Source organism: Anolis carolinensis, unplaced genomic scaffold (assembly GCF_035594765.1).
Source record: "Anolis carolinensis isolate JA03-04 unplaced genomic scaffold, rAnoCar3.1.pri scaffold_14, whole genome shotgun sequence".
In the NCBI taxonomy this organism is placed as follows: Eukaryota; Metazoa; Chordata; class Lepidosauria; order Squamata; family Dactyloidae; genus Anolis; species Anolis carolinensis.
Window position 1 is genome coordinate 15,476,598 of NW_026943825.1, and position 16,971 is coordinate 15,493,568.

The 16,971-nt window shown below is 46.5% G+C and overlaps 2 protein-coding genes across 2 annotated transcripts in view; both read right to left on the reverse strand.

Moving 5' to 3' along the window:
- The window catches only part of slc27a3 (solute carrier family 27 member 3), a 30,038-nt gene extending 20,857 nt beyond the window's left edge, over positions 1 to 9,181 (reverse strand). Inside the window, exon 1 of the mRNA XM_062964902.1 lies at positions 8,496 to 9,181. Within this exon, the coding sequence (XP_062820972.1) occupies positions 8,496 to 8,979 (484 nt within the window). The 5' untranslated portion in view covers positions 8,980 to 9,181. The remainder of the gene's footprint in view (positions 1 to 8,495) is intronic.
- A 6,088-nt stretch (positions 9,182 to 15,269) lies between these two features.
- ints3 (integrator complex subunit 3) overlaps positions 15,270 to 16,971 on the reverse strand; it is a gene marked incomplete in the record, with an annotated part of 51,440 nt that continues 49,738 nt past the window's right edge. Inside the window, 1 exon segment of the mRNA XM_062964868.1 lies at positions 15,270 to 16,136. Coding sequence (XP_062820938.1) covers positions 16,059 to 16,136 — 78 coding nt within the window.

Sequence of the window (16,971 nt, forward strand, 5' to 3'; positions counted from 1 at the left end):
AATCCTAGCGAACCTACTTCAAAGCTCAAAAGAGGACACAGAAGATAGAATAGACCGAGTATACAGAATTAATACTAACTATGCCAAAAGAAACAAAACAGCAAGGGATGTAATAGTAAACTTTACGAAGAAAATCTACAGAGACGAGATTCTAAAACTGAACAGTGAAAACTCTATCACTTATAAGGAGCAAAACGTGATAATGTAGACTTGTTACTCTGTTTCTGTAAAGTCTGATTGCCGCTCGATATTGTCTAGTCCAGGGGTCCCCAAACTTTTTAAACAGGGGGCCAATTCACGGTCCCTCCGACCGTTGGAGGGCCAAACTATAGTGTTTTTTTAAAACTATGAACAAATTCCTATGCACACTGCACATATCTTATTATGAAGTAAAAAAACAAACAAAAAGGGAACAAATACAGCCTCAATGTTAATCATCATCATCATCCTCATCATCATCAAAATAATAAAGAGGGTTGGAAGAGACCCCTTGGGCCATCTACTCCAAACCCCGTTTGCTTTTGTGCAACAAAACATAATCAAAGCACCCCTGACAGATAGTCACTCAATAATAATAATAATAATAATAATAATAATAATAATAATAATAATAATGGGATCTGCACACATCATCCGAAAATACATGACACAGTCCTAGACACATGGGAAGTGTTCGACTTGTGATTTTGTGAGACGAAATCCAACATATCTATCTTGTTTGCTGTGTCATAATATAATAATAATAATAATAATAATAATAATAATAATAATAATAATAATAATAATAATACAGTCCTAGACACTTGGGAAGTGTTCGACTTGTGATTTTGTGATACGAAATCCAACATATCTATCTTGTTTGCTGTGTCATAATATAATAATAATAATAATAATAATAATAATAATAATAATAATAATAATAATAATAATACATCACACAGTCCTAGACACTTGGGAAGTGTTCGACTTGTGATTTTGTGATACGAAATCCAGCATGTCTATCTTGTTTGCTGTGTCATAATAATAATAATAATAATAATAATAATAATAATAATAATAATACATCACACAGTCCTAGACACTTGGGAAGTGTTCGACTTGTGATTTCGGATGATGCTGCAGATCCCAGTCGGGTGGCCTTTTGCAGTTGGCAGATCATAATTTTGTCAATGTCTATTGTTTCCAAATGCCGGCTGAGATCTTTTGGCACGGCACCCAGTGTGCCCATCACCACCGGGACCACCTGCACTGGTTTCTGCCAGAGTCTTTGAAGTTCAATCTTGAGGTCCTGAGAGTGGCCGAGTTTTTCCTGTTGTTTTTCGTCAATGCAACTGTCACCTGGGATGGTGACATCAATGATCCAAATCTTTTTCTTTTCCACAACTGTGATGTCTGGTGTGTTGTGTTCCAGAACTTTGTCAGTCTGGATTCGGAAGTCCCACAGTATCTTTGCGTGCTCATTTTCCAATACTTTTGCAGGTTTGTGATCCCACCAGTTCTTTGCTGCTGGGAGGTGGGACTTGAGGCATAAGTTCCAATGAATCATTTGGGCCACATAGTTGTGCCTCTGTTTGTAGTCTGTCTGTGCAATTTTCTTACAGCAGCTGAGGATATGATCCATGGTTTCGTCGGTTTCCTTGCACAGTCTGCATTTTGTGTCATCAGCTGATTTTTCGATCTTGGCCTGGATAGCCTTTGTCCTGATGTCTTGCTCCTGGGCTGCAAGGATCAGGCCTTCTGCCTCCTTCTTCAGGGTCCCATTCGTGAGCCAGAGCCAGGTCTTCTCCTTCTCAGCTTTTCCTTCAATTTTGTCAAGGAACTTTCCATGCAATGTTTTGTGGTGCCAGCTGTCAGCTCTAGTTTGTAGTGCGGTTTTCTTGTACTGATTTTTTTTTTGTCAGCTCTAGTTTGTAGTGCGGTTTTCTTGTACTGGTTTTTTGTCTGCTGTGCTTTGAGGAGTTTCTGATTTTTGACTTCAATCAAAGCAGGTTCTTCACTTTGCTTGACATATTCTGCCAGGGCATGTTCTTCTTCTTTGACTGCTTGTTTTACTTCTAAGAGTCCTCTGCCCCTGATCTTCTAGGCATTATTATTATTATTATTATTATTGAAATCGGCCAGCGTTTGCATGCCAGCGGGGCCTTCTTCCCCGTCTCGGTTGGCCAGCGACGGCCCCAAAGTCGGGCCCATTAGTCACACCCCGGCGCTCCCAGCTGGGCCTCCGTCTCCGTCATCGGTGACCCAGTTTGATCCCCGTCCGCACGGCATTCAGGGGCATCACAATGGCGCTTTCCGGTTCGTTGGGATCGTGGAAAGCCAAGCTTCAGGATGCTGGCCGTCAATTAAGCTTTCCAAAGGAAAAGCCTGCGATGTCAACGAAGTCGGGCCGAAAACATTCCCAACGTTTCACAGCCGATCCCTTAAAAGCAAAGGGGACACCACTGACCACACCCAAAGCACAATGGGATGATGATGATGGAGAGATCTGTGTATCTCAAAAGCTGGCACACTTTGGGTTGTTGTATGTATTTCGAACTGTGTGGCCATGTTCCAGAAGTATTCTCTCCTGATGTTTCGCCCACATCTATGGTAGGCATCCTCAGAGGTTGTGAGGCATGGAGAAACTAGGCAAGGAAGGTAAAAATATATATCTGTGGAGAGTCCAGGGTGTGACAAGAGTCCTTTGTCAGTTGGAAGCCAGCGTTAATGTTGCAGTTAATCACCCTAATTAGCATTGGAAAGGTTTGTCTCTTGCCTGGGGGGCATCCTTTGTTCAGAGTCATTAGCCGTCCTTGGGGCTCCTCTGCCCTCAGAGTGTTGCTTCCCATCTACAGTTCTGATTTTTGAGTTTTTTAATACTAATAGCCAGATTTTTTATCATTTTTTTTTATCATTTTCTTTTTAAAAAAACTTTTCCTTAGTAGTGTTAATATGGGAGTTTCATATATCTATTGTGTATGTTATTTTTACTCCTTTATCTAGCGTGCTAAGAACAATAAAATTAAAACAGACCGAGGAAGTGATAACGAAGCAAGGGGAACAACCCGGGAGACCTTGTTGTGTTCCAGTTCTTGAGGTTGCAAAGCAAACGAAGAATTTCTTTAATATAGAAACTGTTATCTTGGACACTGAATATTTTTACTACAATTGACATTGGCCCAAGATTCTACGCAACTCCAGGAATAATCTGGACTTGGTGGTCTCTTTTTGTCTGTTATTTACTTTTGATATAGTATACTTTGTGAGAGTATGACATGGATATTGTACCTTTGTTTATGAAATCCTGAAAGCAATTTTGTTATATGCAATATAGTTTGAAGAGAATTACTTTAATATAGAGTTGTAGAAACCTGAATTGTATTACATTTCTTGGGATTGGTACAAGAGTGTATACACATACATTATTTTTCTAGTTTATCCCTGCCTCACAACCTCTGAGGATGCCTGCCATAGATGTGGGCGAAACGTCAGGAGAGAATGCTTCTGGAACATGGCCACACAGCCCGAAAGACATACAACAACCCCGTGAAAGCCTTCGACAACACACTTTGGGTTGCTATGAGTTTTTCCTGACTCTACGGCCATGTTCCAATAGCTTGACAAGGAGATGTTTGGGGATTGTTGGAGAAGGGCTTCTGGGGGAACTTTTGGGGAGCTTGGCAAAGTGGCTTCTGGGTGGATTTTGGGGGGGCTTTGGGGTAACTTTTGGGGAACTTTTCAAAGTGGCTTCTGAGGGAACCTTTGGAGATGGGCTTCTGGGTGAACTTTGGGGAGCTTTGCAAAGGGACTTTTGGGGGGAGGGGTTGGAGAGGGGTGTTTGGGGGCTTTGCAAAGTGGCTTCTGGGTGAGCTTTGGGGAGCTTGGCAAGAGGACTTTTGGGTGAGGGGTTGGAGAGGGGCTTTGCAAAAGGGCTTTTGGGGAACTCTTGGGGAGCTTTGCAAAGGGGCTTTGCGGGAGCTTTGGAGAGGGGCTACTGTGGGGACTTTGGGGAGCTTTGCAAAGAGGCATTTGGAGAACATGGGGAACCTTTGGGGGCTTTGCAAAGGGGCTTTGGGGGAATTCTTGGGGAGATTTACAGAGCGGCTTTTGGGGGATTTTGGGGGGCTTGGCAAAGGGGCTTCTGGAGGAACCTTTAGGGAGCTGTGCAAAAGGACTTTGGGGGAGCTTTGAAGAGGGGGTTCTGGGGGATTTTGGGGGCTTTGCAGAGTGGCTTTTGAGGGATTTTGGGGAGCTTTGCAAAGGGGCTTTGGGTAAACTTTTGGAGGCTTGGCAAAGGGGCTTTGGGTAAACTTTTGGGGGCTTTGCAAAGTGCATTTTGGTAAACTTTTGGGGGCTTTGCAAAGGGGCTTTTGGTAAACTTTTGGGGGCTTTGCAAAGGGGCTTTGGGTAAACTTTTGGAGGCTTTGCAAAGGGGCTTTTGGTAAACTTTTGGGGGCTTGGCAAAGGGGCTTTTGGTAAACTTTTGGAGGCTTTGCAAAGGGGCTTTGGGTAAACTTTTGGGGAGCTTTGCAAAGGGGCTTTGGGTAAACTTTTGGGGGCTTGGCAAAGGGTATTTTGGTAAACTTTTGGGGGCTTTGCAAAGGGGCTTTGGGTAAACTTTTGGGGGCTTGGCAAAGGGTATTTTGGTAAACTTTTGGGGGCTTTGCAAAGGGGCTTTGGGTAAACTTTTGGGGGCTTTGCAAAGGGGCTTTGGGTAAACTTTTGGGGAGCTTTGCAAAGGGGCTTTGGGTAAACTTTTGGGGGCTTGGCAAAGGGTATTTTGGTAAACTTTTGGGGGCTTTGCAAAGGGGCTTTGGGTAAACTTTTGGGGGCTTGGCAAAGGGTATTTTGGTAAACTTTTGGGGGCTTTGCAAAGGGGCTTTGGGTAAACTTTTGGGGGCTTTGCAAAGGGGCTTTGGGTAAACTTTTGGGGGCTTTGCAAAGGGGCTTTTGGTAAACTTTTGGGGGCTTGGCAAAGGGTATTTTGGTAAACTTTTGGGGGCTTTGCAAAGGGGCTTTGGGTAAACTTTTGGGGGCTTTGCAAAGGGGCTTTGGGTAAACTTTTGGGGGCTTGGCAAAGGGTATTTTGGTAAACTTTTGGGGGCTTTGCAAAGGGGCTTTGGGTAAACTTTTGGGGGCTTTGCAAAGGGGCTTTGGGTAAACTTTTGGGGGCTTTGCAAAGGGGCTTTTGGTAAACTTTTGGGGGCTTGGCAAAGGGTATATTGGTAAACTTTTGGGGGCTTGGCAAAGGGGCTTTGGGTAAACTTTTGGGGGCTTTGCAAAGGGGCTTTTGGTAAACTTTTGGGGGCTTGGCAAAGGGTATTTTGGTAAACTTTTGGGGGCTTTGCAAAGGGGCTTTGGGTAAACTTTTGGGGGCTTTGCAAAGGGGCTTTGGGTAAACTTTTGGGGAGCTTTGCAAAGGGGCTTTGGGTAAACGTTTGGGGGCTTTGCAAAGTGCATTTTGGTAAACTTTTGGTGGCTTTGCAAAGGGGCTTTGGGTAAACTTTTGGGGAGCTTTGCAAAGGGGCTTTGGGTAAACTTTTGGGGGCTTTGCAAAGTGCATTTTGGTAAACTTTTGGGGGCTTTGCAAAGGGGCTTTGGGTAAACTTTTGGGGAGCTTTGCAAAGGGGCTTTGGGTAAACTTTTGGGGGCTTTGCAAAGTGCATTTTGGTAAACTTTTGGTGGCTTTGCAAAGGGGCTTTGGGTAAACTTTTGGTGGCTTTGCAAAGGGACTTTTGGTAAACTTTTGGGGGCTTTGCAAAGGGGCTTTGGGTAAACTTTTGGTGGCTTTGCAAAGGGACTTTTGGTAAACTTTTGGGGGCTTTGCAAAGGGGCTTTGGGTAAACTTTTGGGGGCTTTGCAAAGGGGCTTTGGGTAAACTTTTGGGGGCTTTGCAAAGGGGCTTTGGGTAAACTTTTGGGGGCTTTGCAAAGGGGCTTTGGGTAAACTTTTGGGGGCTTTGCAAAGGGGCTTTGGGTAAACGTTTGGGGGCTTTGCAAAGGGGCTTTGGGTAAACTTTTGGGGAGCTTTGCAAAGGGGCTTTGGGTAAACTTTTGGGGGCTTTGCAAAGGGGCTTTGGGTAAACTTTTGGGGGCTTTGCAAAGGGGCTTTGGGTAAACTTTTGGTGGCTTTGCAAAGGGGCTTTGGGTAAACTTTTGGGGGCTTTGCAAAGGGGCTTTGGGTAAACTTTTGGGGAGCTTTGCAAAGGGGCTTTGGGTAAACTTTTGGGGAGCTTTGCAAAGGGGCTTTGGGTAAACTTTTGGGGGCTTTGCAAAGGGGCTTTGGGTAAACTTTTGGGGAGCTTTGCAAAGGGGCTTTGGGTAAACTTTTGGGGGCTTTGCAAAGTGCATTTTGGTAAACTTTTGGTGGCTTTGCAAAGGGGCTTTGGGTAAACTTTTGGGGGCTTTGCAAAGGGGCTTTGGGTAAACGTTTGGGGGCTTTGCAAAGTGCATTTTGGTAAACTTTTGGGGGCTTTGCAAAGGGGCTTTGGGTAAACTTTTGGGGGCTTTGCAAAGGGGCTTTGGGTAAACTTTTGGGGGCTTTGCAAAGGGGCTTTGGGTAAACGTTTGGGGGCTTTGCAAAGGGGCTTTGGGTAAACTTTTGGGGGCTTTGCAAAGGGGCTTTGGGTAAACTTTTGGGGAGCTTTGCAAAGGGGCTTTGGGTAAACTTTTGGGGGCTTTGCAAAGGGGCTTTGGGTAAACTTTTGGTGGCTTTGCAAAGGGGCTTTGGGTAAACTTTTGGGGGCTTTGCAAAGGGGCTTTGGGTAAACTTTTGGGGGCTTTGCAAAGGGGCTTTGGGTAAACTTTTGGGGAGCTTTGCAAAGGGGCTTTGGGTAAACTTTTGGGGGCTTTGCAAAGTGCATTTTGGTAAACTTTTGGTGGCTTTGCAAAGGGGCTTTGGGTAAACTTTTGGGGGCTTTGCAAAGGGGCTTTGGGTAAACTTTTGGGGAGCTTTGCAAAGGGGCTTTGGGTAAACTTTTGGGGAGCTTTGCAAAGGGGCTTTGGGTAAACTTTTGGGGGCTTTGCAAAGGGGCTTTGGGTAAACTTTTGGGGAGCTTTGCAAAGGGGCTTTGGGTAAACTTTTGGGGGCTTTGCAAAGTGCATTTTGGTAAACTTTTGGTGGCTTTGCAAAGGGGCTTTGGGTAAACTTTTGGGGGCTTTGCAAAGGGGCTTTGGGTAAACGTTTGGGGGCTTTGCAAAGTGCATTTTGGTAAACTTTTGGGGGCTTTGCAAAGGGGCTTTGGGTAAACTTTTGGGGGCTTTGCAAAGGGGCTTTGGGTAAACTTTTGGGGGCTTTGCAAAGGGGCTTTGGGTAAACGTTTGGGGGCTTTGCAAAGGGGCTTTGGGTAAACTTTTGGGGGCTTTGCAAAGGGGCTTTGGGTAAACTTTTGGGGAGCTTTGCAAAGGGGCTTTGGGTAAACTTTTGGGGGCTTTGCAAAGGGGCTTTGGGTAAACTTTTGGTGGCTTTGCAAAGGGGCTTTGGGTAAACTTTTGGGGAGCTTTGCAAAGGGGCTTTGGGTAAACTTTTGGGGGCTTTGCAAAGGGGCTTTGGGTAAACTTTTGGGGAGCTTTGCAAAGGGGCTTTGGGTAAACTTTTGGGGGCTTTGCAAAGTGCATTTTGGTAAACTTTTGGTGGCTTTGCAAAGGGGCTTTGGGTAAACTTTTGGGGGCTTTGCAAAGTGCATTTTGGTAAACTTTTGGTGGCTTTGCAAAGGGGCTTTGGGTAAACTTTTGGGGAGCTTTGCAAAGGGGCTTTGGGTAAACTTTTGGTGGCTTTGCAAAGGGACTTTTGGTAAACTTTTGGGGGCTTTGCAAAGGGGCTTTGGGTAAACTTTTGGGGGCTTTGCAAAGGGGCTTTGGGTAAACTTTTGGGGGCTTTGCAAAGGGGCTTTGGGTAAACTTTTGGGGGCTTTGCAAAGGGGCTTTGGGTAAACTTTTGGGGGCTTTGCAAAGGGGCTTTGGGTAAACTTTTGGGGGCTTTGCAAAGTGCATTTTGGTAAACTTTTGGGGGCTTGGCAAAGGGGCTTTTGGTAAACTTTTGGGGGCTTTGCAAAGGGGCTTTTGGTAAACTTTTGGGGGCTTTGCAAAGGGGCTTTTGGTAAACTTTTGGGGGCTTGGCAAAGGGGCTTTTGGTAAACTTTTGGGGGCTTTGCAAAGGGGCTTTGGGTAAACTTTTGGGGGCTTTGCAAAGTGCATTTTGGTAAACTTTTGGGGGCTTGGCAAAGGGGCTTTTGCTAAACTTTTGGGGAGCTTTGCAAAGGGGCTTTGGGTAAACTTTTGGAGGCTTTGCAAAGTGCCTTTTGGTAAACTTTTGGGGGCTTGGCAAAGGGTATTTTGGGGAACATTTAAGTGACTTTGCAAGGGTCCTCTTGGGGATTTTTGGGGGGCTTGGCAAAGGGGCATTTGGGGAACCTATGGGGAGCTGTGCAAAAGGACTTTGGGGGAACTCTGGAGAGGGGCTTTTGGGGAACTTTGGGGAGCTTTGGGGAGGGGGAGGGGGGGGAGGGGGTCACTCACCCTCTCCGAGGAGGAGGGCGCGGGCGGCGCATGCGCGGAGGCAGTGGAGCAGCGCCCCCCTCCGGAGCGCGGTGCCGAGGAAGGCGGGGACCCATCCGAGCTTGGCGGCGCCGACCCAGGCCCAGAGGAAGGCGGGCTCGTTGCGCATCCAGAGCGCCACCGCCTGGCCGGGCCCCGGAGCGCCCCTCGCCCCCCGCAGCGCCCGCGCCGCCCGGTTGCTGCTGGCCTCGGCCTGGGCGTAGGTGACGCTCTGGTCCCCGCAGACGAGGAAGACCTTCCCGGGGGGCTGGGCCGAGGCCAGGGGTCCGAAGCGCTGGGCGAGGCTGCGGGGGTCGCCGGCGAGGAGCCTCCTCTGGCAGCGCCAGGCCCGGAAGAGGAACGCCACGTCGGAGCCCAAGAAGGGGTCTCTCCGCCGGCAGAGGAGCAGAGCCGCCCCGAGGAGGAGGAGGAGGAGGAGGAAGAGCAGCAACAACAGCCAGGCCATTCTCCTTCTGAGGGGCAGCCGGGGAAGGGAAGGGAAGGGAAGGGAAGGGCAGGGCCAGCCCGGGGCTCCTCCCTCGCCCCCAAAGAAAGGGGGCGGGAGGAGGAAAGCCGTGCGTAAAAGCGCACCCAAGGGGAGGAGGAGGGGTTGGCCCAACAAAAGCCTTGTGATGGAGCCCAATTTCTCCAACTTGGGAGGGTTTCTTCATGGAGGGAGGTAAACAACACCCTCCTCCCCCTCCTCGCCAAAGCAGGGGCTTCTGGGAGTTGTAGTTCGAGGAAAAACCCAAGTTTTTTTCTCCCCAAAGTTTCTGGAGTTTCTTGCGCTCCAAGGCGCACCGAGAGAAAGTTGGCGACATAGTTTCTCAAGCTCAAACATGGAAATGGTAGGATTTATTCCCTTCTGAAAGGATTCTTAAAAGGCCAGTATAGACTTCCCTCCTTTCTCCAACAAATAGGGGCTTCTGGGAGTTGTAGTTCGAGGATAAACCACGAGAATGTCCCTCCTCAAAGTTTCTGGAGTTTTTGCGCTCCAAAGCGCACCGAGAGAAAGTTGGCGCAATACTTTGTCAAGCTAAAACTTGGAAATGGTAGGGTTTTTTTTCCTTACTAAAGGGAGTCTTAAACGCCTGTATCTACTTCTCTCCTTTCCCTAGAAGATAGAGGATTCTGGGAGTTGTAGTCCGGTGGGAAAACTAAAGGAACCTTCCTCCCCAAAGTTTAGATTTTTTGTGCTCCAAGGCGCACCGAGCTAAAGTTGGCGCAATAGTTTGTCACGCTAAAACTTGGAAATGGTAGGATTTATTCCCTTCTGAAGGGATTCTTAAAGGCCAGTATAGACTTCCCTCCTTTCTCCGACAAATAGGGGGTTCTGGGAGTTGTAGTTCGAGGAAAAACCCAAGTTTTTTTCTCCCCAAAGTTTCTGGAGTTTTTTGCGCTCCAAGGCGCACCGAGAGAAAGTTGGCGACATAGTTTGTCAAGCTCAAACTTGGAAATGGTAGGATTTATTCCTTTCTAAAGGGATTCTTAAAGGCCAGTATAGACTTCCCTCCTTTCCCTGGAAGATAGAGGATTCTGGGAGTTGTAGTCCGGTGGGAAAACTAAAGGAACCTTCCTCCCCAAAGTTTGGATTTTTTGTGCTCCAAGGCGCACCGAGCTAAAGTTGGCGCAATAGTTTGTCACGCTAAAACTTGGAAATGGTAGGATTTATTCCCTTCTGAAAGGATTCTTAAAGGCCAGTATAGACTTCCCTCCTTTCTCCGACAAATAGGGGATTCTGGGAGTTGTAGTCCAGTGGGAAACCAAGGGAACCTTCCTCCCCAAAGTTTGGATTTTTTGCGCTCCTAGGCGCACCGAACTAAAGTTGGCGAGCTAAAGGGTTTGGCAAGCTAAAGCTTGGAAGTGGGGTTTTCCCCTTCTGAAGAGACTCTAAACACCAGTATCCACCTCCCTTCTCTCCCTTGCAGGTAGGGGGTTCTGGGAGTTGTAGTCCGGTGGGAAACCAAGGAAATCTTCCTCCCCAAAGTTTGGATTTTTTGCGCTCCAAGGCACACCGAACTAAAGTTGGCGAAAGGATTTGGCAAGCTAAAGCTTGGAAATGGTAGGGTTTGTTCCCTTCTGAAGTTTCTCTTAAGGTCCAGTATCCACTTCCCTCCTTTCCCTGGAAGAGAGAGGATTCTGGGAGTTGTAGTCCAGTGGGAAACCAAGGGAACTTTCCTCCAAGTTCCTTGGATTTCTGCGCTCCAAGGCGCACAGAGTTATTTGGCAAAATGGTTTGGCAAAGTGAGAGATAGATAGCAAGCCAATGTGTTGTGGAAGACTGTCACTAGTAATAAATAATTATAATGATAATAATAATAATAGATATTTATAATTAAGTAGTATTTATAAGTATTTGCAATAAATAACAATGATGATGATGATGATGATGATGATGATGATGATGATGATGATAGATAAGTGCTCCAGAGCAGGTAAAGGCAAAAATAGTGTGATTCCGGCTTTCATGGCCGGAATCACGGGGTTGCTGTGAGTTTTTCCAGGATGTCTGGCCATGTTTCCAGAAGTATTCTCTCCTGAGGTTTCGCCCACATCTATGGCAGGCATCCTCAGAGGTTGCGAGGTCTGTTGGAAACTAGAAAAATGGGGTTGGTATATCTGTGGAATGATATCCAGGGTGGGAGAAAGAACTCTTCTCTGTTTGAATGTTGCACTTGGCCACCTTGATTAGCATTGAATGGCCTTGCAGCTTCAAAGCCTGGCTGCTTCCTGCGGGGGAAATCTTTTGTTTGGAGGGGTTAGCTGGCCCTGATGGAGCCCCCAGTGGCGCAGCGTGTTAAAGCGCTGAGCTGTTGAACTTGCGGACTGAAAGGTCGGCGGTTCGTATCCAAGGAGCGGAATGAGCACCCGCTGTTAGCCCCAGCTCCTGCCAACCTTGCAGTTCGAAAACATGCAAATGTGAGTAGATCGATAGGTACTGCTCCGGCGGGAAGGTAACAGCGTTCCATGCAGTCATGCCTTGGAGGTGTCTATGGACAACGCCGGCTCTTTGGCTTAGAAATGGAGATGAGCACCAACCCCCAGAGTCGGACACCACTTTATTTATAAAAAATAAAGTTTATTATTTATTATTATTAGACTTAAGGCCAGGGGAAACCAATATCTTTACCTACTCACCATACATCAAGGGAACAACTGACTGCAGAGGGAAGCTGATGAAGAAACACAACCTACAAACAAGGTGGTCAGTGGCAACATTCCCACTTGCCTCAGACAGACCAGAGTCCTTTCTCCCACCCTGGACATCATTCCACAGATATAGAAACCCCACTCGCCTAGTTTCCAACTGTAATGAAGTACAAATTTTTGGTTTACAGATGTTATGTTTAATTGTGTGTTTGTGTTTTAAAAGGGTAAGTATTACAGTTATTGCATCTCAGCACTCAGAGGCTGGTTGCCATGGAGAAGTAGGCGGAGCCAACTGCCGTTTAGTTGAAGAAGTGCAGAGTTTAAAAAAGGGATTCAGTCCGTGCTCTGATGAGGCACAGGGAAGATTGATCCTAGGTTGAGGAGATCAAGGAGATTCAACTGTTCATTTTGAGTCGGTTTAAAATAAGTTTGGTGACTTATTTAATGTAGTCTGTGTCCTGGTAAGGAACAGAGAATCTGTGATCGTATATCACAGGGGTGACTGCGTTTTAAAAGTAGCAGAGAAAGAAGTTCTAACTACTTGTAAGTAAAAGATGTGTTACTTTAGAGAGTTTGACTCATCTCATTCTAGTCTTGTAACTGTTAATAAAAAAATACCTCCAAGCGAGAAACAACATTGTAACCACTAAGCTCTGTGCCTGAAAAAACTTGTTATTGTTCTTCCAACATCTAAGCCTCTGTCGCATATAATATAAACCATATGCTACCATCTAAAGTTAATAAGAAGAAGAAAGAAAAAAAGTAAAAGGTTTCCTCTCTGAGTCTTTGGTGGTTGCATCTTTACAAATTGGTGTCAGCCGTTATTAGCACCTTTACACCAACAGACCTCACAACCTCTGAGGATACATGCCATAGATGTGGGCGAAATGCCAGGAGAGAATGTTTCCGGAACATGGCCAGACAGCCCAGAAAACTCAAAGCAGAACAGTGATTTCGCCCACGAAGGTATTCAACAACATATCCAGTGTTTGTTCACAGTTTGGAATTCCCGAACCCATCCCTGACCTTTTCCCTACTTTTGCATCTGGTTTGAGTTTGGGTCCTTTTTTTTTTTCCTATTCACGGAAGCAAGAAACCGGCAAAAATTAATGAAATGCATCTCCATTGGAAGCAAGAAACCGCCCAAAATTAATGAAACGCATCTCCATTTCTCCTTGGCTTCCCCTGGATCTGTTTTCGTTGCATTCCTTCCTCGAGGCGCAGAGACACGGCCGCCTTTTCGGGACAAGACGCAGCTCGTTTGGGCAAAGGGAATCATTCCAAAAATCCCCAGTTATGTGCGATTTTAAATCGGGGATATTTCGCACAATCTGCGGCCAATCCTTTTGGGATTTGGAGACAAGAAAGGAGAAAACCGTATGATTCGAGTCCAATGTGCCGTCGAATCTCATGCACATCTCCACTTTTAAAACCCTGCAACCAGTTGGGTTGCTGTCGGTTTTCCAGGCTGTCTGACCGTGTTCCAGAAGCATTCTCTCCTGACATTTCGCCCACACCTATGGCAGGCATCCTCAGGTTTTCTTCATGTTCATGGTTTCCTCCTTTAGGGTCATTCTAATAATATAAATGTGTTGTTGAAGGCTTTCATGGCCGGGATCACAGGGTTGTTGTATGTTTTCCGGGCTGTATGGCCATATTCCAGAAGCATTCTCTCCTGACGTTTTTTGCCCACATCTATGGCAGGCATCCTCGGGTTTTCTTCATGTTCACGGTTTCCTCCTTTCAGGTCATTCTGATAATAATATAAATGTGTTGTTGAAGTCTTTCATGGCCGGGATCACAGGGTTGTTGTATGTTTTCCGGGCTGTATGGCCATGTTCTAGAAGCATTCTCTCCTGACGTTTCGCCCACATCTATGGCAGGCATCCTCAGAGGTTGTGAGGTACCTCACAACCTCTGAGGATGCCTGCCATAGATGTGGGTGAAACGGCAGGAGAGAATGCTTCTAGAACGTGGCCATACAGCCTGGAAAACATACAACAACCCAATAATATAAATGTTAGCAGATATGCAAAGACTGAGGCCTCCGATGGTGCAGCGGGTAAGCCGTAGAGCTGCTGAAGCTGACCGAAAGGTCGGCGGTTCAAATCCAGGGAGTAGGGTGAGCTCCCGCTGTTAGCCCCAGCTTTTGCCAACTTAGCAGTTCGAAAACATGCAAATGTGAGTAGATCAATAGGTACCGCTCCGGCTCCAGCGGGAAGGTAATGACCCCAGCCCCCACGGCACAAGGGCAGAAGGGGGTTGGGCTAAATGACCCAAGGGGTCTCTTCTTCTCTTACAACCATTATTATTATTATTATTATTATTATTATTATTATTATTTTATTGTATGACACAGCAAACAAGATAGACATGCTGGATTTCATATCACAAAACCACAAGTCGAACACTTCCCAAGTGTCTAGGACTGTGTCATGTATTTTCGGATGATGTGTGCAGTAGGGTGGCCTTTTGCAGTTGGCAGATCGTAATTAATTATTATTATTATCATTGAGGCTGGGTGGCCATCTGCTAGGTGTGCTTTGCTTGTGCTTTTGGTGCACAGAGGCAGAAGGGGGTTGGACTCAATGTCCCAAGGGGTCTCTTCCAACCATCTATTATTATTATTATTATTATTATTATTATTATTATTATTATTATTATTATTAACAACTTTGAGGCTGGGTGGCCATCTGTCGGGGGTGCTTCGCTTGTGCTTTTGGTGCACAGAGGCAGAAGGGGATTGGACTCAATGGCCCAAGGGGTCTCTTCCAACCCTCTATTATTATTATTATTATTATTATTATTATTATTATTATTATTATTTATTTATTTACATTGAGACAGGGAGGCCATCTGTCAGAGATGCTTTGCTTGTGCTTTTGGTACACAAAGGCAGAAGGGGGTTGGACTCAATGGCCCAAGGGGTCTCTTCCAACCCTCTATTATTATTATTATTATTATTATTATTATTATTATTATTATTTATTTATTTACATTGAGACAGGGAGGCCATCTGTCAGAGATGCTTTGCTTGTGCTTTTGGTGCACAAAGGCAGAAGGGGGTTGGACTCAATGGCCCAAGGGGTCTCTTCCAACCCTCTATTATTATTATTCATATTATTATTATTATTATTATTATTATTATTATTATTATTATTATTATTATTATTATTATCATCATTGCTCGGTGGCCATCTATAGTCCGGCCTCCAAAGGTCCAAAGGATTGTGAACTGGCCCCCTGTTTAAAAAGTTTGGGGACCCCTGCTGTAAGGGGTATAAATGGAGATATGGGTCCTGTGGATACTGGAACCATTAAAAATCAGTTGAAAGTTAAAACTATAAACTAGTCCCCTGAGATCACTGACCCAACATTTACACCCCAGTGGAGGTGGATGCATTTTCCACTCCTATATTTTCATTCCTTCCCTTTTCCCATTTGGAGACTTGCGGTGCATCCGGGAGCACAACGGAATCATATGACGCCACCTCGGAAACCCAAAAATGTTTGGGAAACGGAAGCGAGCCAATCTTACCGCCGGTCGGAGCGTTTCCGTCCCAACTTTCCCGCGATCCCCGGAAAGACAAGACGCGACCAAGCGTCTCGTACAAAACCGTGTCGACAGTTTTATTATCGTCTCTTCTCTTTTTAAAAAAAAAAAAAAAAGAAATCACTTAGAAATGATACTTTTCTCTCGGCGGGGAGATAGATGGGGCTTAAAAATATAACTACCGCTTTTTTCTTTTCTTTTTTGCTCGTCGGTCGTTCCGAAAAGACGTCCCGAAAGTACGCTCCTCCGAGAGGAAGAAGGGAAAGCATTTGGCCAAAACGGTGGCCGGAAGGGAACCGGGGAGGAAACCTGATGGTTGTGGTTTGATGGCTGGGTTTGATTAAGAGTTGGAATTCAAAGACGGCGGACCATTTTTTCCGGTGAGCCCGAATGGTTGTATAGATTGAGAAGCAGACTTTTTCCGTGAACCAGATCGTAATTGTCGTACGGCGAAGTTTAGAAGACTCGGGTGAGGAAAGATACCACAACCTCAAAGCAATCCTCACGTAATAGTCGCAACCCGGGGATCCTCAACTGGAAGCACCCACTTCGGGCCACGGTTTATGTACATCTCGGGGAGAGGAGACTCAACCGCAGGCTCTCGGATCTCTGGAAAAGACTGGGGCGGTTTCTGGAAAAATAACCTCGTAGAAAGACGGGAGGGCAGGTCGAAGGGGGGCGGGACGGAGGGGTCTTGCGACCGCCGTTTCGGGCGCCGTTGCTATGGAGAACATTGTCCGGCGTCCCCTCGGCCGTTCTCTCGGTTGCGGGGCGCCCTCGGGTGCCGCCGGCGACGGATCGGTGCGGAAGGAGGGCACGGAGATGCCCCTCGAGGCGCCCGTTCAGTCACTGTCCGAGCCGACGGCCGAGGAGCCTTTCCGTTTCCGCTTCGTGGGCTTCGGTTTGGTGTCTTCCTCCTCCTGGAAAAGTAAGCGGCCATATAATCATAATAAAACTTTATTTATACCCCGCCACCATCTCCCCGTGGGGACTCGGGGCGGCTCACAATGTTACAAAAGTAACAGCGCAAATACATTAACAATGTACACAGGATGGTGGGACTTGCAGTGCCTTCACTCACTTCCTGAGACCACTGTAATGGACACAAATGGCAGATGCAATACGTTCACTCACTTCCAGAGACCATTGCGACCCCCACCAGTGACTGATCAAGACCAAACTTGGCACACAGAGCCCCCATGACCCCCTTTACGTCCTAGTGGCACAGGCGGGAGAGCAAGCCAGCTGCAATTAACTGCAATGAATCACTCTGACCAGGAGGTCATAAGTTCGAGGCCCCTCAGAGCCTATGTTTGTTTGTCTTTGTTCTATGTTAAAAGGCATTGAATGTTTGCCTATATGTTTAATGTGATCCGCCCTGAGTCCCCTTCGGGGTGACAATGCTGTAAATAAATAAATAAATGCTGTAAATAAATAAATAAATAAATAGTGCAAATTGGGGGAGGACGAACTAAGGATGGTGGGACTTGCAGTGCCTTCACTCACATCCTGAAACCCCTGCAATGGGCGCAAATGGCAGATGCAATACCTTCACTCACTTCCAGAGACCACTGCGACCCCCACCAGTGACTGATCAAGACCAAACCTGGCACATAGAGCCCCCATGACCCCCTTTATCTCCTAGTGCAAATTGGGGGAGGACGAACTAAGGATGGTGGGACTTGCAGTGCCTTCACTCACTTCCTGAGACCCCTGCAATGGGCGCGAATGGCAGATGCAATACCTTCACTCACT